This window comes from Ambystoma mexicanum, chromosome 9 (assembly GCF_040938575.1).
Source record: "Ambystoma mexicanum isolate Mex_15411 chromosome 9, UKY_AmexF1_1, whole genome shotgun sequence".
Classification (NCBI taxonomy): Eukaryota; Metazoa; Chordata; class Amphibia; order Caudata; family Ambystomatidae; genus Ambystoma; species Ambystoma mexicanum.
In genome coordinates this window covers 1,485,819,969-1,485,842,511 of record NC_090931.1, presented here as the reverse complement: position 1 = coordinate 1,485,842,511, position 22,543 = coordinate 1,485,819,969, and the positions used below count along the sequence as shown (strand labels likewise).

Genomic DNA, 22,543 nt, shown 5'->3' with positions numbered 1-22,543 from the left:
CGGCAGTTGGAGCGGTGGGAGGAGGTGTCCGACGGACTCCTCCTTCGCATTTTCAAGCATTTATCGCCGAAAAGAAGAAACGCCCGGTAAGTTCTTTACTTTTCAGAGCACCCCGGCCGGGAGACACCATCCCGGGTTCTTCCCGAGCCGGGAGGGGCGTTGATCGCTCTGTCACCGGGGATTGCCCTGAGGTGCCCGTTGGGCTTAATAATTGTACCAGAGTTTTCTCTGAGGGTCTCCGTAAGGGGCCTGTGGATACCGGAGTGCGCTCCGAGGCCTCTCCTGTGGGGGGTGCTTGTAGACCCAGTTCTACTGAGTCGTGGGGTACCGGAGATTGCTCTGAGGCCTGTCTATCGGCTTCCCTCAAAAATAAGACCGGGGTTCGCCCCGAGGCCTTGATGGGGCTTGGTGTTCCCAAACGGATGTTTGAGGCCCGCACTAGTAAGGCTGTTACCGAACCTGGGTCCTAGGTCCCTCATACAGAGGCTAAGGTTACCAACATTTCTGAGAGGCCTGGCAAGGCCTTATCAGTGAAGGTTGTTCCTCACCGTTCCCGCTCTTGCGGCGCCGCCAGATCTGTTGATGGGGCAAAGAAGGAGAGTTCTTTTACCGGCAGTGCCGAGGTCCTTCCTGGGAAGGCTAATTCGGCGGTTGGTATGTCGCAGAAACATTCCAGGCCTCATAGTACCGAGGTTCCTTATGTTAAGGCTAAAGTTAAGACCCCTGATCCATCGACGGGGACCCCTGCCTCACTTCCTCACGTGCCGCAGTTCCCCTCAGGTGATGACAAAATGGTGCCCGTTCCCGCCACGACCACGGTGGCCATTTTGGGCACGGCCCCTGCAACTACGCCATTGTATAGGGCTTGTCTCTGTGGGTGAACATAGAGTTCCTTGTACGCATCCCTTTCGACCAGTCTGATTGGAACGCTTGGATGCCCCTTGCGCACAATGTTTTGTTGCCTGTGGGGTCGGCACCTCTGATTTTTGTGGTTACATCGGGAGATGGGCCGGTGTGGCAACCTTCATCGTTACGTCCTTGGAATTATCCTCCTCATGAGAGGCCTCCTCCGGTTCCGAAACAGTCCCCGGAGGACGCCTTTTTTCGCCAAATTTCAGACGCTCATGCGTACCGACCCCATGAGGGAATATTTCAAAGGGCTCTTTAGGGAGATCTGTTCACCCGCGCCTCTGGCTCCACCCGTTCCTCCGGCGGTCCCGCCGACGCCTCCCTTGCCTACGGTGCCTTCACCGACTCTTCCGCCTTTGCCCCCATTGTCCCCCGTGGACAAGGCAGTGCCCGACACGACTCAGCAGGATCCTGACCTGTTGGATGACACACAGGGCGACCAGGACAACGAGGACCTGCCCCGCTCTATTAGAGCTGTTCATGACCGGGTACTGGATATGTGTTTCTTAGATGTTCCAGTGCCCAAGGCACCCGCTCCACAGGGGGGCGTGCTTTCTGGGGCGTTAACACTGTCTCCGCTGGAGCGTACCGGCCTGTTCTTGAAGGATGTTCTGGCCGAGGTCCGTAGGGTCTGGGAAAAGCCACACTCTGGACTTTTCGTCAATAAGAAAATTGACGCGCGATACAGGCTGCATTCTTGGGAAGAAGTGGCCCTGTCGTCTTGTCCGCCCCCCCCCCTCCTCCACAGTGGTGGATGCAGCTACCTTACAGTCCAGGCCTGCAGCATCCTCTTCGACGACGGCTACTCAGGTTCTGGGGAAAGAGGACAAGCTCCTTGACTTCCTTGGAAGGAAGATTTTCGCTAACTCGGCCTTGCAGCTCCGGCAGGCCAATGGCGAACTAGTGTTAGCGGGGGCTAATATGCGGATGTGGAAAGGTCTGTCGGAGTTTGAGGAGCTCATTCCAGTCGAGAAGCTGGAGGATTTTAAGGCGGGATTATCCGAAACGCCAGGGTCTTGCCCCAGGATCTCCTGGAGGCTGCGGCTCACCACGTAGACACCTCGGCTCGGGGCCTTATGCTGGGGGTTGATACCTCCCGGCAGGCGTGGCTACATGCCACCAAGTTTTCAAAGGAAGTACAGGACAAGGTGTTGGACCTTCCGTTTGACGGTAAGGAGCTGTTTCATTCTACAACGGATGTAGAGCTGACCAAGACGAAGGATAGCACGCAGACAGCTAAGTCCTTCTCGTTCTGGTTAAAACCCCTTTTAAAACCCAGAGACTGCTGTCGCAAAGTCGGCGCTCCTCTGGTTTCATGGTCTTCCTTGACCGGAAATCTCAGAGTGGCTACCTTTTCAGGGAGTAACCGCCAGAGGCAACAACCGACTCGGTTTTTCTCCCGCTCCTCATCCTCCTCCTCAGGTTCAGGTGGCAACACTACTGAAAAACCTCCAAAATGAGGGTTCTCCGCGCTCGCACGAGACCCTGGTGGGAGGACGCATTGCGTCTCATTGGGAGGCGTGGCAGACCATCATCGAAGACAGATGGGTCTTGTCAGTCGCTCGGGCGGGCTTCCGCTTACCCCTACCCCACCCTTCAACCCTCCTTTCCAGCTGTCTGGATCGCCCTCGCTGATTGACGAGGTGCAGAAGCTTCTGGACCTCAGAGCAGTGGAACCCGTTCCCCTCGGGGAACAAGGGGAGGGCTTCTACTCCCAGCTGTTTACGGTGCCCAAACCCAACCAGGCTGGCCTGCGCACCATCCTAGACCTTTCCCAGTTTAATCTTTTCCTACCCCAAGAGAAATTCAAGATGATCACGCCCAGCCAGATAGGTCTTCCTTGCAGATGGGCGATTGGCTCAGCGTGGTGGATCTTCAGGATGCATACATGCATATTCTGATTTGGAAGCCACACAGGAGATATCTGTTTCTCTTTGGGAGAGGAGCACTTCCAGTTTCGAGTGCTTCCTTTTGGCCTCAGCTCGGCGCCACGTGTCTTCACAAAGATGATGTTGGTGATTGCTGCCTATCTTCATCTGCAGGATATCCATGTGTATCCGTATTTGGACGACTAGCTCTTACGCAGTCCTTGCCCGTTGAAAGCCGCGTGCAATCTTCAGTCTCTCCTTCAGCTCCTGTTCCATCTTGGGCTGTCGGTGAACTGGCGGAAATCTTCCATGACGGTCTTGCAGGACTTGATTTTCCTGGGTTTTCGCTGGAACACAATCGACTGCAGAGTGTACCTGACCGGGGACAGAATGGTGGATCTGTTGGCCACGTGTCAGATGTTTGCGCAGTCGGAGAGCATGTCGGCCTGGTGGTTCCAGAAGCTTCTGGGTCTCATAGCCTCGTGCGTGTTGGCTCTTCCTCTTGCTCGTCTCAAGATGAGGCAAACTCATATGGCTCTTCGGAGTTCTTGGTGTCCGGCTGTGGATCCGGACTCCCAAGTTGATAATGATTCCGGCTTCCATGAGAGTGGACCTGGAATGGTGGTCGTCTCTCAGCAACCTATCGGTGGGTGTGGGGGTTTCGGGACCCAGCCCCTGCGGTGACGGTCACGACGGACTCCTCCCTTCTGGGGTGGGGTGCGACGTTGGATCTTCTTCAGGTCTCGGATCTTTGGTCGCCTCAGGACAAAGCTCCTCCACATAAATCATTTGGAGCTTCTGGCGATCTTCCTAGCGCTCAGGGCGTTCAGACCGATCATAGCCAACAAGGTGGTCTGCATACGTACGGACAATGTGGTTTCGATGTATTACATCAACAAGCAAGGGGGAACCAAGTCTCCCCCTCTCGTGGACCTGTCCATCCAGATTTGGGAGTGGGCTGTTCTTCATGGTGTTTGGCTGCTTGCAGTGCACATCCCGGGCCAGCTGAATGTCACGGCAGATGCCCTCAGCCGGCGGACAGTGGTCAGCTACAAGTGGAGTTGAAGGCGGAGGTCCTCTCATGGCATTTCCTGCGTTGGGGCACACCGGAAGTGGACCTCTTCGCTACGGCGGCAAACAATCTTTCCCAGTATGCCTCCAGAGGGGGGCTGGGAGCCTCCTCTCTTGGGGATGCTCTCGAGATTCCATGGCACAACATGAGGGCTTACACTTTCCTGCCTCTGCCTCTAGTTCACCAAGCAATTTGCAAATTGAAGAACTCGGTGAACTGTTCTCTTCTACTCATAGCCCTGTGGTGGTCGGCCAGGTTTTGGTTCTCAGAACTTCAACACCTGTCGGTGTATCCACCGATCAGGTTACCGGTGACCCCCGATCTTCACCAGGGGGAGCAGCAGCTGTGGCACCCCTCCCCACAATCGCTCAGCTTGGCCGCATGGTGCCTGAGTTCAAGTCTTTAGAACATCTCCACTTGTCTGCAGATAACATGCATATTATCCAGGCAGCCAGGAAACCCTCAACTAGGTCTCAGTACAGAAGCAAATGGCTCATGTTCTGTCATTGGTGTTTAAGTAAGCAGTTGGAACCAAGGGGGGGGGGGCTACAATTGACACGGTACTGTCCTTTGGATCCTTCTTAGCAGAGTCGGGTGTCCACGTTCTGTCATGCAGAACTTACCTTTTGCCGGTTTCCGCTTACCTTTCTACGGACCCATGCTCTTACTCTGTGTGTAACCCAGTGGTTAAGAGGCACTTTGCAGGCTTGACACGCCTCTATCCTCCAATTCGTAGTCCGCACCCGACGTGGGATCTAAATGTGGTCCTGACGGCGTTGACATAAACCTTTTGAACTGATGGCCACGGTGGACCTCAAGTACCTATCCCGGAAAGTGTCCTTTTTGGTCGCCGTTAGGTCAGCAAGGCGGGTGAGTGAGCTCCAGGCCTTGTCGGTGGAGCATCCCTTCTTGGTCTTTCACAAGGATAAGGTGGTCCTACGGACAAATACTGCTTTCCTGCCGAAGGTGGTATCTGAGTTCCATCTGAATCAGTCGATCTCCTTGCCGGTCTTTTTTCCGAACCCTGCCTCAGAGGCAGAAAGGGTTCTGCATTGTCTCGATGTCAGAAGGGCTCTTAAATTCTATCTGGACAGAACTTCCGAGCTTAGGAGTTCTCAACTGTTTGTGGCTTTTGGTAACCTTCAGGGTAAGCAGGCGTCTGAGGCGACTATTTCACAGTGGATTGCCACCTGCATTACGGAGTCTTTCACCTTCCAAGGGCTGAAACCTCCTAAGGGTATTAATGCACACCTGGTGCGGGGCAAGGCAGCAGCGGTTGCTTTTCAGAAATATGTCCCCTGGGAGACCATTGCTAGGGCAGTTACTTGGGCCTCCCATCTGCTTTTTGTAAGCAATATTGTCTAGAAATGAGCTCAAGAGCTGAAGCTCAGTTTGGTCAGGCTGTGCTGAAGAACCTTTTTCAGTAAGAGGTATTTCCATCCACCCATAGTTCCTGTTAGATGTGTTTGGGAATCTCCCATAAGTATGGAGGAAATTGGACAGGACGTAGGAGTATAACCAGGTTACTCACCGTAGTGATCACCTTACTCATAGTCCATAGTCCCCTTTCCTCCATACGCCCGCCCGCCGTCCCCTCTAATAAGGTTCCTCTGTTATTGCTAATAGATCTTTGACCTGGCGATAGAAAAGGACTGAAGGGCGATGCGCGGGGCGGAGCCGAGGTGGGTGGGGTTACGGCCGCGTGCCAGGCCCCGCGCAAGAAAGAGAGGAAGGACAAATTTTAGCAAAACTTTTGGATGCTTTTTACAAAGTGCTCTGGTCCCGTCCCCCAGGACGGAGAGATGTCCCATAAGTATGGAGGAAAGGGGACTATGGACTAGGAGTAAGGTGGTCACTACAGTGATAACCTGGTTATTCTCTTTTGTATCCCAGGGGGCCTCTGGCCTTCTTCTGTACCCCAGGGTACCTCTGTCCTTTGGCCCTCCTCTGTACCTCAGGGATTCCCTGTCCCTCTTCTGTACCTCAGGGATCCCTTGGCCCTCTTCTGTACCTCGGGGTTTCTCTGGACCTCTTCTGTACCTCCAGGGTTTCCATGGCCGCGTCTGGACCTTTGCTCTCCTGTTGTACTCTCTGGTCATGCTGGCATGGCTTTGTCTGATTGTCATGTAACCCTTTTCTTCTCCTGCAGGTCCTGCCTCAGTCAGCTCAGCATCCTGCCCCTGCATGTCGTGTGGCGGCTCCACAGCAGAATACTGTAGATCCTGCAACATTGGATAGTTCCTACGCAGGGGATGCCAGTGACAGCACTTCCGCCGGGGACAGTGGTGCAGGGAGGCTTCCACGCAAGAAATCAAAGGTGCGCGAGTGTGCATGCACCCCATCCCCTAAACACATCACAAATGAGTTTCGGTTGGTGTGCTGCAGGCTTCCGGCCGCTGTGAAATGTATATTGTATATTTTGAATCTGCTTTACAAGCACACATTGCTAACATATGGGATAATGTCAAGATTTGAATTTTTGTTTCTTGGTGGCATATTGCCGCATCCCACCTGGAACATTAGCAGCAACACCACCACCATTGGGATCCTTGCAAGAAACCTGCAGCATGTGGTGGTGACTGGAAGAGACCTCCCCTCCTTGCTAGGACTGAAGGCCGCAATGTAAGGGCAGATGGTGGGTAGGTCCCTTTGCAAAGTGTGTGGCTCTCCTGCATGGCAGTGAATTGATAAAGCAGCAGATTGGGAGCCTGGCATTATAAAGAGCATAACAACTGATTGCCTAGGATTCTGTAAATGCACATGCAGAAGGAAAACCCAACGGGTCCCCCTTTCCTGAAGCCTCCCAGTTTTGGAAAATAGGGGTATGTCTCTCTGTTCACCCCTGCCTCTAGTCTCCCAGCCCCTGATGAGGCTGTCATTAGATGGTATCCAATCTCTGTGTAAGCAGCGCTTTGAAGTTCTCTTCCCCCCCCCTCCCCACCAAACAGTGATTGTGGTGCAGTTAGATATGCAGTTTTCAGTGGTGGCGGGGACAGGGGAGCAGGGGTGTTGGGGAGTCGAATTCAGGGAAAATATAATGATTCATTTTATTCAAAAGTGCACAATACAATTAACCTAAGCCCTGTTGGGAAAAAGCGAATTGACATCAGGAAAGAAAGTCCAGGAGAGGAAGTTCCACTCTGGAATTTCTGACAGAAGCTTGAGCTCTACCAGCTCTTAGTGGCAATCGCCCAGCTACAATTTAGGGCCCTGCATAACGATTGGTCGGCTGACTTGTAAAAACCATTCTTGCATCTATGAAGACATTTTGTTGATCTCTGTAGATTTCGAAAGTTAAACGGAATAGAGCCGCCGAGACGCCTTGATCCCGTCCTCCTGTACAACACTTCCCAGCCTTGAGAGTCCAAGGTGTTGAAGTATGGTCTGAACCTCTGGAATATATATATATATATTTCTGAGGCTTGTGGAATCTGCCCAACTGCGGACTTACTCTAGACTGGCCAAAGCAAGGCTCTGGTGAAGAGACTGGTTAGGATAGGAAGCATAGGAATGCATAGTGACCTCTATGGTCATGTTGTCCAGTCATGCGTGATGAAGGCAGCCAATGTCTTAAAGGATTACACTACAAAATAGCTGACCGGACTGTAAGGGAGCAAAATCATGGCATGCATCAATTTGGAAACTGAATAAATTGGAGGACGGATTACTGGTTCTTGTTGAGATGGATTTCTAAAATATGTCAACTCTCGTTATAGTGACTAAGGGAACTCCGAGGTTATCCCAACCTAATCAAGGTAAACATGGACGAGTGGGCGAGGCTTAGTCTCAGAGGTGAGTGGGGTCAGGGGCCCACAATGAGTCCATACTGTGAAATACACAATGATTCTGCTTAGACAGACAAGTATAAAAATACTATATTTATTAGAGCCCCAAAAACACACTATAAAAATGAATCAAGCAGGTAATATTATCACACAACACTCTAAATATAAAACCTATATACAGTCACCTTTGGTTATAGACATGCACACAAGTTACTTATACACCTGAAAGGGAAGGGAACTAGTGATGCAATAGGAAAACCAGTACACAGGAATAGAAGCCCTAACTTTGAGTCCAGTCCCTAAGTTGAATGAGCCTTGTGTCCAAAAGTCACAAAGTTTCTTTAAGAGAGGGGACAGAGTTGGGGAATGTTCCTGTGATGGTGAAAAATGTTCCTGAAGTCTTTGCAAGGATTTTACAGTTAAGTAAGTTACTTTTCCTATCTTTTAGAACAGCTTTTTAAGTAAACATTTAAAAAACGAGCGAATTGAATAAAGAAAGGTTTATTGTAAGGTTTACTATAGGGAAGACAGAGGTGGCTGTATCTGTTGCGATTACTCCTTACCCTTGCTCCAATTTTCCTAAATGACTTGGCAGTTCGACTGGGAGTCCCTGGAAGTAGGTTTTCCTGCCGTTGGATCCAGCAGAAGCTGCGTGTTCTAGGAAGATTCCGGTCAAACCCAGGCTCTGAGTGCAACCCTAACCGAAGAAGAAATGCAGCAGGCACTTATGCAGGCCTCTTCAGGACACCCTACCAGACAGAGCGGAGCCGATTCCTATGACTGTCACTGCAGACAGGCAACAGCAGGCAGCTGCTCAGTTGTGAACAAAGACATTCTTCCAGGACAGGATCCCTTGATGCTTCGAAGCTGAAACTTGGCAGGAAGGTGACTTGTAGGACAGGCCGACGTCCTGGGTGAAAACGCAGAACAGTGGTGCTTCTGGCGTAGTAGTCTGATTCATAGCTGGTCCGTCCACGGGGTGGTCCTGGGACAATTCCGAAGGCTCCATACTGCAGGAATGCATTTTCCAATATTTCCTTCAGAGGTTTTGAAAGTTGGACTTCACTTCCTAAAATACACGGGTACTTCTGATTCTTCACCCCTGGGTTTATGTCCACTCCTTTAGAGGTATTTAAGTTGGCCTTTACTTCCCGCAATGCACTTTTCTTTCAGTTTCATGACCTCCAGCTTTGCGGCTCCTCATTCAGAGCTGCTGGGACATCCATGTCCGGAATAGACTGGTCTTCCATTTATGCCAGTTCTGGATTATACAACTGCTCTTTAAGAGGTATTGGGAATTCAGAATTCAATTCCCACTTTGTACTTCTGTAACCTCTTTCAAAGTGAAACCTCCTTTTAACTCACAGGCTTGAGATGGGCAGCACTCACTTGCTAAGAGAGAAGCTTTGCATAAGCTAAAGGACATGGATTCATTTATGTCCCCTCCTCCTATTCATCTAGGCGCTAGGTGAGCACATCAGTATGGACTCCAGCGGGGCATCTAATCTTCCTGCACTGCCACCTGTTGGAGACCCCTGTGGGTCACTAGACCCTTCTCTTGACTCTCTGTAGAAGGGAGATTCCTAGTGTGGCTGTAATGCCAGACTAGGGAAAAGGTTAATAATCCTCATCCAGTCAAGGGCGATGCTGCCCTTTGGGGTTCCCGGGCATATCATAGGACCCTTTTTATAGAAGGGGTTTTAGCTCTGGTGCTGGAGAAAAGTCTTTGAGCATTAGGGCTTTATTTTATATCAGTGGAGCTATGGGAGGGCGCCGGGGCGAGGGGCGGGGCTGGGAGGGCGTAAAGGACACGGCCTCTTTGGTCAATACATGTTATGCTACCTTTGTCAATGTGCCAGTCTGTCGGGTCAATTCCACCGCTCTCTGGTCCCAAAGACCCCCCCATGGGGTCCCCCTTTGCGAACTCACAGCAGGGACCCCTCTTAGACGGCCTACTTGTGGGGGCTGGGAGCCACACACTTCCTTTAGTTGGTTATTGTTTATGTGGGGCTTTATCAGCACCAACCGATAGTGCCCAAGGGGTCCCTAAGCGGCAGTCCCCTTGGTCCTCGCACTAAACTGAGCTCCTCTCTTCAGTTGCCCGCCAATCTCTCCCCTCAGTCCCCAATGGCCCACTCTCAACTGTCAAGTGTCTGCATTGCCATTGGTCCTGTCTGTTCTCATTCCTGTTTCCCAGGAACCGCACCTTCCCTGGTGCGCAGCTGCAGAGAACCCCTGCCCCACACTACCCCCTAGTGGGAAGCATTGCCCTCTGCAGTCCAAACTGACTCTCCAATGCTTAGAGATGTAAGGATGCACTCCTAGATTTCCACCATTGCAGACTAACCCCTTGTTACCCAGCTTGGGGAGGGGGTTACAACTGTTTTCCAGTTTTCTGGCCTCTGGATTTAGTCTCAACTTCATCACAATAAGTGCAACATAGATCGATGGTTCGGCCGCTTCGGTCCACTAACCCTGCTTTAGGTTTTTAGGCTTTCATCCGTCCTGTGATGGTGCCCATTTGTCGTATGACTTGTTATAGTAATCCACCACACTTTCAACTTAAGATCTTGATTATTGAAGTCGATCTTCTCTAGGGTTGCGTACGTTGGCCCCCCGCTCTTGCTAGTTTCTGATCTGTCCAGCTCGTGAGGTGGGGATCCTTTATTAATGTGCACGCTCCTAAAGCTTCCCACTGAAATGGTCCAATTTGTATTCCAAGGGAGGCAGACCACAGTCTGCGTCCAGTTTGCTGGGATGTCTGGCGACGGGTGTTCGGCGCTCTTTCATGCTGCACCATCTTCATCTTTGCCAGCAGGTCTGGCATGTTGAGGTTATCCTGGCATCCTCTCTGGGATTTCTCAAGACCTTTTTCATGGGCATTTCTATATTGCCCTATATGTTAGCTATCCAGTGCTCAGTATTTGGAATGCCCTATAGGACATTCAGCTCCTGAGTTTGTTCCTGGCCCTTTATCTAGAGTCCTCAGCAAACTTTTGCAGAGATAGTCCAACGCCATCAGACTTGGTGTCTGCCCCTCATGCCCACAGTATTGGGTTTTCTTTTGCCCCTTTGTCTGGTGCCATGCTAGTCCTCTGCGTCCTTCTCCATGTACCTGCAGGAATGTTCATTGTGTCCATCACCGAAGCTGGTGTAAGATGTTTCATCTGTGTGCCCAATGGACAATACCGAGTGATAATGGCTGTCTCTGTTCAAGAGACACTGTTGCGATCTGTGTTCTATTCTCCACTGGAAGGAAGCTGCTGTGTGTGTTAGCATGTTTGTTAGCTACCATCTCTTTCAACATGGTCTCAGTCTTGACTGCCATACATCTTTTCTGGGGCGAAGAAGCGGAATTTTGGGGGTGAGCTGAGATTCAGCTGGCTGGCAACCACCTGCCCCTGAAATGAAGAACCTTCTGCTCCTCCCTTTATTCCACTTGCCAGCCTCTGTATTAGGGTCTAGTGGCCAGCCGTGCTGCTAGAGTTTGGCAGCCCCCAATGCGCTCTGCTCCCTTTTGTCTGCCCTGCTTATTTTTCGATGCAGTCCCCCCTTTGAACGGGGCACCACATACCCACAATGCACCACAAACTAAACTGCCCACCGCGCATCATCATGCCAGGGGCTGTTTCCTGATGAAGATGCACTGAAAGGCAAGGGTGCCACAGAACCAAATGCAGTGCTCCACCACAAATGCACTGTGCGGCATTGAGTAGGAAGGACAAAGGCGGACCAGATGCAGAATCGCAATGCACAGGGAGCCATCGCTGTCACTGCTTCCGCCAGCACGCTCAGGTAATCACCTCCGCTGCACCATAGGACAGCACCGCAGCTCAGCCCATTGTTGGTTTCCCTCAGAGTCTGGACAGTCTAGGTCTTGCACACATGTCCGTATCCTGAGTAGAGGGAAACCATTGTGTGGAACTGTCTGGACATGTGGGTTTGGGGTGTTGTATCCAATTCCAGCCCCATGACCTCTCATAATGCTCTGGCCCCTCGGTCTGTATGAATCTGGCTGAACTGTGCTGGCTACTTCTGTTGGCTTCAGTGCCGACTGTTGTGAATTCTGCCTCAGACAGCCAGATTGCCCCAGACCCTGCAAATATTGATAATTATATACTCATTTAATGCATGATTTAGACCTTAATTGAAATGTATCAAAGTCTGCAGTGAAGAGATGCACTCCTGGTCCAAAGAGGTTTAGTCGGTCCCCCCACTTTTATTTGTTAAACGGGAACCTATGAGGCTTACGGACGATTATGGCTACTTGGCTGTGCGGCAGGCGATATGGCGGAGTTCTCGCTTCTCTGTGGAATAGTAGTGTTGTCCGATTGAAGTGATGCTGAAGGTATACAAACTTAAAGCAACTGCTATTGCAAAATGGGGGCAGGGATTTGGGGCTTCTCAAGCATGGCAACATGCTTTTTCCAAGAAATGATGGGCCTGTCCACCCTCCACTCCTAACACTGCAATCAATACTGAAGTGGGACGAACAGCAAAGCAACTCAAACATCTTAACTCCTCCTCCATCGTGGGAGCATACCCCCGCTAGAATTCCATGGTTATCTTATATTAAACAGATGTTGAGCACAATCGATGCAAGTGATTTATTTTAGCAAGCCAACCTGTATTCCACGCTAATTTCTCCATGTTTACAAGGGAAAACTGAGCGACTATCGATTCAGTGAGAGAAGATTGTGCGATTATGAAACCGGCAAATTGCTCCCATCTGATTATGGCAACACGTCAGCTTACCAAGTATTTGACTTGGTGTAATCTCCTTCAGGAATGCTCCCTTATTACTAGAGCAAGATTTAACATGCTACCCTTAAGGGAGAGGACACAGCTAAATGGACTATGCCTATTGTATCGGACACTAATTGTTTACCTGTCGATTGGAAGGAACACCTGAGCCCCTGTATTGAAAAAATTGACTTTTGCACAATATAAATCGGCCATGTGGAAACGCTGTTGATTGCATGCACACTGTTCACCTTGTGAGAAACCAGAAAGTGTCTTGCCTGTTAATCACCAGGGATCTGTCATTCAGGTGGCCAGGAAATGGTCATCGCTTTTGTATCCAGTTCCTGGGGGTGGACCAGTGCAGGAGGAATCCCTGGGTGAGGAGTCCTTCGGGGAGTGGGACACCAGATGGTGAGATGCGGTATCCCTCTCTTCCCTGGAACACCTTTAGCCCAGCCTACTCAATGGGATATTTAGAAACTCAACCCTCATCCCCGTTTTCCTGCATGAACCCTTTTACACGACAGCCCGCTCTGGGAGAAAACAGACTCCCACCCGAGCCGTGCATCTGACATATCCCATTACTATGGTCATGCGAGGTCAGGCAATTATGGGCAATCACTCACACCTGACTACTTCCCCACACGGATAAAAGGCGGAACCCGAGAGCCCACTCTTAGCGAGGCAAAGCACACAAAGGTACCGCAGTTTCGAGTCGCATTTGAACGAACGGAGAAATACTACCAGGCACGAGAGGTTCGTGAGCGGGGCAACACCCTTGACCTTTTTGGCAAGAAGCCATTACTTTCAAGAAACCTTCAAGGCAGAACATGTAAGACCAGAAAACAAGGGTGAAGAATCCTGCATTTTGTGTCTGAGATACGGAGGGTCCTCCTGCGTAGCTAAACGAGGCGGGGAGGAGCTGCAGATGCTGTGGTATCATCTTTGGCTCCAAGAACAAAGAAGTGACGGAGAACAACACATCCGGTGAGTTGGGGAGACCAATGCCAGACCGGTCTGTGTTGAAGTCAAAATTGCAAGTGGCAACATTGTGAAAACGAACATTGTTAAATGTTTGTGATGAGACGCCAGTGAAGCAAAATTGAATATTTGAACATTAAAAGGAATTATACGATACCATTGACGTGGTCCGGCAATGTGAATTTGCTCAGTCGAAGGTCTTTGTACGGTATCTTGACAAGAGAAACAAAAGTAGAAGATTGTTGTGAAGTGTAAATTGTGTGAAGTGAATCGAAGTGGTCCTGCGACAGTTTAAGCAAAACCCATTGCACATTTGAAACTCTTTTATTCTTGTACCAAAGGGATCTGAGCCTGATCGAGGGGGATCCATGGTCCGAGCCCAAACGAGGGAGGCCAAATTGTAAAAATTGTAGAAAAGGGGTTCCGAGCGCAGATGAGGGTGACCCGTGGTCCGAACCCAAAGAAGGGAGATCCGTCTTGAACTTGTGAAAGTGAAAACCCTGACAAAAGTAAGGAGATTTTGTGTTTTGTTTGTTAAATCAGGCCCTCTGTAATAAGAGACTGTTATTGCGAGAAAGACCTTGATGCCTAGGTGTTGAACTGTTACCTCGTGGCCAAGAAGCCAGAGTGTGTGCGAAGCCCGCACGTGCCATCTTGACCCGTGCTGAAAATGTGGGGAAGGGAAGCCACTGCTCAACTATCCTGACATACCATTTCTTGAACACTTTACTTTTGCATACATTGTTATCCTACACCATTTTGCATTTCGAAGTAAGGAATGGCAATAGGTTTATTAGTATAGGCCCTTTTATTTTGACAGACTCCACTAGGACTGCGTTATTATTTTTTGATGGTCGTAGCTTGCTCCCATCTTTAGATTTAGGTTTAGATTAGGCATTCTACCAACCCATTGGAGTTCAATAAACACCCTGCCTGGAACTGTGATCACTTGTGTCTGTCTTCGCTGTTTGATACCATGCCTTCCTTACAACCGCTCTTAGGGGATCCTTGAAACTTGGAGAACGTTTTACAATAGAATTAATTATATACAATAAATGTTTTTGCTGTATTTTTGTGATGTGATGTTTTTTAATATATACGTTGTATGTATGCCTTTTTAATTCGAAATAAACTTGATTGATATTATTGCTCTTTTCATTGTATGGTATAATACATCTCAAGTCCCTGGTTTACATCCTTTGTTATGCATTTTGAAATAAGGCCCATACCTCTGTGCTTCCCTTGTGCATCGAAAGACACCTCTCATTCAAACAGCACCTAGCAAGGAAGACACAAACAGCCTGTACCAACTTTCTCCGGCGGAAAATCAAGACCTTCATCACAGAAAACAACTTCAGATCTGCTGTCCAAGCCTTGGTCCTCTCCCTCCTGAATGGTGGCAATGCCTACCCTGGTACCCCTGAGATGTGTCCTGCATACTCGGCGCACTCTGAAAGTTCGCCCACATCACCCCGACCCAACTCGGCATCTCAGAAGGCCTACGATCCACCAGAAGTAAGGACATGTGCAGACTTTAACTCCAAGCAGTAGTCATTTTCGCCGCAACTGTTTTTACCGCGGTTAAACAAACCAAATCCATGTCCCCCAATCCGCCAGTACACCCACAAACCCAACCACACTTACCCTTTCTCCGTCTGCTGCCTCTCCTGTACCCTGCAGTGTCAGTTCCGTCCCTATAAAGCGGGTCGGATCTGACGGCGCAGGGTCCTTTTTTCTTTTTTCGTTCTCTCCTTTTTCTTTTTTTTTTAATTCGGTCCCCCGCCTCCACTATTGAAGACGCGCCAGGGGGGGGCCCCTGAAGCCCAAAAATATCGAACATGGGGAGCGGGGACACCCCCGCAATCCATGCTCTTCATGTGCGGTATTTTAAAAAATCGATCGAATGGTACTGGCCAAAATCGGTCAAATGTACCATTTGATTTATTTTTTTCGAATTCCATTATAATTGCACATGTTCCAAAGCTTTTAGTATGGTTCTCTTATAACCATTTGTTGCAATCTTTCACATGTATTGGACACATTTTCAAATTCACTTTAGGTTGTGTTTAATCTTTAGCAGTTCCCCCCCAGTGGCACTTGTAGTTTTGTTCTGATTGGATGAGCGCTGTCAGTGTAGAGAATTGAGCTTGCCTTTCTAAAAAGTCTTAATCGTGGAGTACTGGTCACAACCTAAAGCATATCCTTTAGCTGATGTGAGTCGCCTTCCCCTTTTTCGACCCAGAAAGGAGCTTTGTTGATAGATCAAAATAGGCGTAGGGATGACCTACAACAGGAGGTGGCTTTCAAAGCCCTGACGACAGGCCCACAAGGGTAAGTAACCAAGTTCACCTGATAGGTTGGTTCCACCCAGTTTCAAGTAGACTAATTTCTGATGTTTGTTAATCTGCTTAGAATCACATGCTGTGCATAGTCCGACATCCAGTGGTCACTGCGGAGTATTGCATTTTGTTTTTCATAGTCGAAAAGGGGACGTCGACAAGGCGTGTCTGTAACACTATCCCTATAGTGACGTGCAGTGTACCCACAATCCCTCATGCGTCGAGGTCCCTCAGATTGTTTTTTTCCGCCCAGTTAAGGGTCGCCTTTATGCAGAGCTCCTCGAGAGACATTGCGAAATAATTTCCTCGACCCTTGGTCGTTTATTATTATTAATAAACTATCGCATAGATCCCTCCCTCGACATAGCTGCCAAGCTGTTCTCCGCCGAGCAAGAACTTCGACGGATGGACGAGCGGAGGAGATCCTTCGGCGCTGCCGAACCCGTGGCCTGGCCTCGCCGGCCTAACACAGCAGGGAGAGTGGGGTTGTGTGGTCATTTCTTTGTTTCACTCTGAGAATGCCTTTCTCTTTCCCCTCCCTCTCTTTCGAGGTCGTAATCACATTTGATGCCCTCAGCTATGGAGAGGACGCCCTTTAGGTTTTGCCCGCGTTGCAAGAGCAAGTTTACCTGGAAAGACAAGCATAAACGGTGTAACCGTTGCTTGCCCCTCGATCACAAAGAGGACGGCTGTGCGGCCTGTAAGTTACTTAAGCCCAAAACTATAAAGGACCGCAGGGTCAAAAGGTGGGCAGCCTACGCGATGTCTAGGTCTGACTCCTCGCCCGCCGCCGCCGAATGTGATGAGGACAGTGATTACACGGCCTCCGCAACGGAGGTTGTAGACCTCTCGAAGGAGCGTTCCCGCTCCTCGTCGTCCGTCCCCGTCCCCGACAAGCCCGGCTCATGCCCCGCTTATGGGGATGAACACCCCAGCGACAAGGACGAACACAGAAAAACACATAAGCACATACCCCACGGCACGCATTAGTCGAAGACACAGGCAGCCATAGTATCAACTGAGGCGTCGGGTCCACCGGCGTCTTCCGCCGACCGTAAGGGTCACAAGCCCTCCCCGCCACCGTTTCCGCGACCGGCGACTGGGCTTTCTGTAAATAAGGGCGCTAACCCCAAATCCTCAGGCGACGCGCCTCGCAAGAGTGCGTACGTTGCCAGTAAAGACTCGGCACTGCCTAGCGCGACGGCGAGCGATCCCTCGACGGAGAAGCTGATCGCCGAAAGCCTCACGCGTATAGCTTCTAAAGACGGCCAGAGACGGACGGCGGGTGACACGCTGAAAACCGCTCACAAGGCCAAAGAAACGTTGAGGATGCCAGAAGGTAGGCTGGGACAGCTCCCACCGTCGACAGGCCATAGCCCGCGGGAAGGTTTCTCAGAAGGCGAAGGGACCCTATCTTCGATGCTATGGGACAGAACTAAGCAACTACAGGGAGAGGAAACTCCCTTTTCACTCCCAGACCGCTCTGGCCTACCTTACTGGACTGTAGAGAGGTTCCAGTCATGTATGGACAAGCTAGACAGGTTCATGCCCATCCCAGAAAATAGGACACCCAAGAGGCCAAGGGAGGTACTCCAGGAGGGGCCAAGGGCTAAATACCCGAAGCTCTTTAACGCCCTACAGGAAGACATGAACTCTTACGACCTCACTGAAGAGGACTCTCACTTCCAGGAAGAAGATGAGTTTGTGAATAATGAAGACCAACAAGAGTAAGGAGTTCATGATGACACTAACATAGGTGAGGAGGGCTACGAGGAGGACCCAGGTGAAGGTGGCTCACAGCCCTGGCAGTCGCCATCAGGGTCTACAGACACCGACATTATAGACATTTCTTCTCCTCAGACCACACCGGTGAGGAACGCATCTCCAGTAGACGATCAGCCCACCTTCAATGCGCTACTGAGGAAGGCAGCAGCACATTTTGAAGTTGAAACTGGGGAGGTCACCCCAGATACTGATTTTGTTGAAACGATTATTAAAGAAAAACCTCCCACTAGTCAAACTATTCACCCCATCGCTGTCCACCCCCGCGCTGGTAAGAGGGGTCAATCCAAGAATCGAGAAATTGTTCTCACCCTCTCAATCAGACCCATTATATATCAGGGGTCACTCTGTCCCGGACTCCTTAGTGGTGACTAATACAAGGAAGAGGGCTGGGGTTCCACTGTCAACCAGCGAGGCACCCCCAGATAAAGAAGGGAAAAAGCTTTATGCCTTGGGCAAAAGAATTACCGCCTCGGCAGCGTTTTCAACTAGGATTGCCAATAATAATACATTGCTGGCAAGCTACGCTGATGCTCAATGGGGAAAGCTTAAGCAGGACATCGAAGAAGCCCCTGAACCTCTAAGAACTCGCTTATTGGCTACAGTTACAGAAGGAACTCTGGTCAACCAGTGCATCATTAAGAACACTCTTGATGCGGCAGAAACTGCTGGCCGTTCTTTGGTGCAGGGAATTCTGCTGAAGCGTCATGTCTGGCTTCGCAATTCCGGTTTCAAGGCAGAAACGCAGGCGTCACTCATTAATAAGCCAATAGAAGAGTCAAATCTCTTTGGAAGGGCAGTGGACGACGCACTGGAAAATGCGAAGAAAGAATTCGACACCATAAAGACCTTGGACCAAATCTCAAAGCCTCCAAACAGGCGGGGATTTGGCAACAAGCGCTTTTTTCGTGGCCAACGCCAACAGCAGTACACTGCGGGCAACTGGCCCTCTAATCAGGGAACGAGTAACAAGTATAACCAAAGAGGACAATGCCGTGGCAAGGGCAGAGGCCGGGGCTCCACCCCCAGAGGCACCCCGTCAAATACCAAATGACCCGAAGGTTCGGGTCCCCTTGTATGCGTCTCCGGTTGGGGGCCGTATAACATCGTTCCTATGAGCATGGGAGGGAATAACATCAGACCGGTGGGTATTGTCAACCATAGCCCACGGGTACTGTATAGAGTTCAATCGGTCCCCCACCTACAGACCTCCAAGGGGACGACGCCTGTCACCAGAACACCTCGTCATCCTCCTGCAAGAAGTAGAACAGCTGCTACAGAAAGGAGCAATTGAGGTCGTGCCCCAACCTCAGGTAATGGAAGGTATCTATTCAGTGTATTTCCTTGTACCCAAAAAGGACCTAACCATGCGCCCTGTACTAGATCTGCGCCCAGCGAACAAATTTGTAAAACCACAAAAATTTCGTATGGTAACATTACAGGAGGTAATTCCCCTGCTATCTCAGGGGGACTACATGACAACACTGGACATGAAAGATGCATACTTTCATATTTTGATGTTGCCAGCGCACAGAAAATACCTCAGGTTCATGATAGAGGGCAAACACTACCAGTTCAGAGTTCGGCATAGCGTCTGCACCGAGGTTATTCGCGAAGGTACTGGCAGTGGCAGCGGCCCAACTGCACAGGTTGTCCATACCGGTATACCCTTACCTCGACGATTGGCTCATAACAGGGGAGTCTTACGAGACATGCTTCTCAAACACCCAAAAGACAGTAGACCTTTTGTTCCAACTGGGCTTCTCCATCAACGAGAAGTAGTCCAGGTTAGACCCCAGCCAAATCAAACAATTCCTAGGGGCTCTCATTCGAACAAAGGACGGCCTCGTCTTCCCCTCCAACGAGAGGGTCCAAAATATGCTGTTTCAGATCCCTCAATATGTGGCCGGTCGAGAGGTAACGGTACGCAAAGCAATGCGCTTGCTAGGAATGATGGCGTCCTGTATTTATTTGGTACCTCACGCGCGCCTGCGCATGCGCCCAATGCAAGAGTGGCTCAACAGCCAGTGGTGTCAGGCCAGCGGACAATGGGACGATCTAGTGGTGGTCTCGCAGGCCTTGGTTCTCTCGCTACGGTGGTGGTCGAAGAAAAATCTGGTAATAGGGAAACCATTCGCAGTGGAAGCCACTCTAACCACAGACGCATCCCTCACAGGATGGGGAGCTCACCTATCCCATCAGACTGCACACGGAGTTTGGTCTCCAAGTTTAGCGTCCAAACACACACACCTGTTGGAATTACTAGCAGTGTTCAAAGCACTGAAAGCCTTCCAGACACACCTACAAGGGAAAACAGTGATGGTCCTCACGGACAGCACCACAGCCATATACTACCTCAACAAGCAAGGGGGCACTCACTCTCCAGGACTGTCCAAGCTGTCCCAGAACATCTGGAAGTGGGCTCTCAGACATAACCTGTTCCTATTGTCACAACATGTACCAGGGGAACGCAATCTGCTAGCAGATGAACTCAGCAGAGACTTCCCTCTGCCCTCAGAGTACGAATGGCGGTTACACAAAGACATTGTCTTCGACGTCTTCACACAATGGGGCTTCCCAGAAATAGACCTGTTCGCAACTCTGGAGAACTCACAATGCCTAGATTACGCCTCCAGATACCCACAGAACTGCTCCTAGGGGAACGGTCTCTGGATACCATGGTCAGGGAAATTTGTTTACGCTTCCCCCCCCCCCCCGACTCCTCTGCTGAACAAGATAGTGCACAAGATGCACCAGGAACCATGATACTGATAGTCCCGATGTGGGCCCGCCAACCATGGTTTGCGCACCTGATGGAGATGTCCCTGTCCCCACCGGTGAAACTGCCCTGCCCGTACAACATGCTGTCACAGGACAAGGGCAAGACACTACACCCATGCCCACAGAACATGAATTTAGCAGCCTGGCTCCTTAGGTCATAGAATTTGGCCATTTACAGCTCCCACAGAGATGCATGGACATTCTCAGAGAAGCAAGAAAACCCAACACTCGCCACTGCTATTCTAGCAAGTGGAAGAGATTTGTCATCAGGTGTAGAGGTAAGAGCATCAACCCAGTTCACTGCTCTCACACACAAATTGCCCTTTACCTGACCCATTTCCTGGACTCCGGTCCAGTGTTCAATTCTATTAAAGTCCATCTAGCGGCACTTTCTGCATACACCACCTCTCAACTTAAGGTGTCATGGTGGAAAGTCCCAGTTATCAAAGCCTTCATGGAGGGGGTAAAGAGAATACACCCTCCGATGGCAAACCCAGCTCCCGCCTGGGACCTTAATGTGGTATTTACCAGGCTCATGGGCTCACCCTTTGAACCCATGCACAATGCAACTCTTAAGGACCTCACTCTTAGGACTGCTTTCCTAATAGCTATCACCTCCATTAGGAAAGTAAGTGAACTACAGGCTCTTTCTGTTCTAGACCCCTTTGTAACAGTTCACAAAGATGAGGTGGTTCTACGCACACACCCAAGGTTTGCACCGAAATTCATATCGAAATTCCATGTCAACCAGTCAATAGAACTACCAACGTTCTTTCATAACCCTTCAAATTTGGGAGAAAAAAGCCTGCATACACTCGATGTGCGCAGAGCTGTCCTGTTTTATATGGAAAGAACTAGACCACTGAGAAAGACTAATCAGTTCTTTGTCTCAGTGGCAGCAGGAAGAGAAGGAGATGCAGTCTCAAAGTCCACTATATATAGATGGATTGTTCAATGCATCACTCTCTGTTACACTCTTGCTAAGAGAGAACTACCCTTTAAGCCAAGAGCACACTCTACTCGAGGCACTGGAGCATCCATAGCATTCATTGCAAATGTTCCCCTTGAGTCCATTTGCAAAGTGGCAACGTGGAGTTCTGTACACACCTTTTACAAAACACTACTGTCTAGATGCCCACTCTAGATCTGATTCCCAGGTGGGACAGGCAGTATTAAGACATCTTTTATCTACTGTTCCTTCTCACAACCCACCTCCAACTCCGGGTACTGCTCGCTAGTCTATGCACAGCCTGTGATTCTAAGCAGATTAACAAACATCAGAAGACAATGCATTACTTACCGTAAAAGCATTTCTGATGGTTGTATCTGCTTAGATTCACATGCGCCCACCCTTCCTCCCCACTCGGATGGAAGGAACATAGACATCTTTCTACATCTCTCTCTCTTTTCTGTACTCGCTCACATATTGAAGGCTCCCTCAGGGCAGAAAAAATACAAACAGAGGGACCTCGACGCGTGAGGGATTGTGGGTACACTGCACGTCACTATAGGGATAGTGTTAGACACGCCTTGTCGACGACCCCTTTTCGACTGCAAAAAACAAAATGCAATACTCTGCAGTGACCACTGGATGTCGGACTATGCACAGCATGTGAATCTAAGCAGATACAACCATCAGAAATGCTTGTACGGTAAGTAATGCATTGTCATATTGGTGCAGCAAACAAGTACCCACAACATTATTCACCACCTGCATCCCTTCCACTGTGGTACTGGAACCATACGCAGCCTATGTGGCACTCTCCTACGCACACACACACGTGCACACACTTGCATCTGGCAGAACGTGCCCCTATAAGATACTTGTAAAGCCATGTCTTGGATGGCAGTGGAGCAAAACTGCTTAAGTGCTACTGTCATTTTTTAAATGTTTTTAAAATAAATTGGGAGTGAGCTTCCTTTGTGTTGTAAAACCGTTTTTAGCCCAGTTTCTCACTGTCTGCCTTCTATTTCTTTTAAGCAACTTGTGAATTGGCACTTTGGCTGAGGTGAACCAGAGTCCTACTTCTTTTGTCTTTGACTGAATAGGTTAGGGAGTGACGTACTCAAGGCTCTGCTCGGTGACCATCATTGGCTACAACTGGATGTTAACCCACTCCCAAGATAGGACATACCTACTCTGATCCAATGTGAATTCCCCCACCTTTTCCGTTCTTCCATCTCTCACACTCTGGGCCTTGAATGCTGTTTTCTCGGTACCCACCACTTGGTCCTTCCTAAGGCACAGCACATTAATGCTAGTTATCTGCTTTTTCCATCTCC

The 22,543-nt window shown here is 49.9% G+C and overlaps 1 protein-coding gene across 5 annotated transcripts in view; it reads left to right on the top strand.

The window, feature by feature from the left end:
• The window catches only part of STK11IP (serine/threonine kinase 11 interacting protein), a 771,273-nt gene that overhangs the window by 372,896 nt on the left and 375,834 nt on the right, over positions 1–22,543 (top strand). For all 5 annotated transcript variants that reach the window (XM_069616954.1, XM_069616950.1, XM_069616952.1 and 2 more), the window contains exon 12: positions 5,999–6,166. In XM_069616954.1, the coding sequence (XP_069473055.1) occupies positions 5,999–6,166 (168 nt within the window). The remainder of the gene's footprint in view (positions 1–5,998; positions 6,167–22,543) is intronic.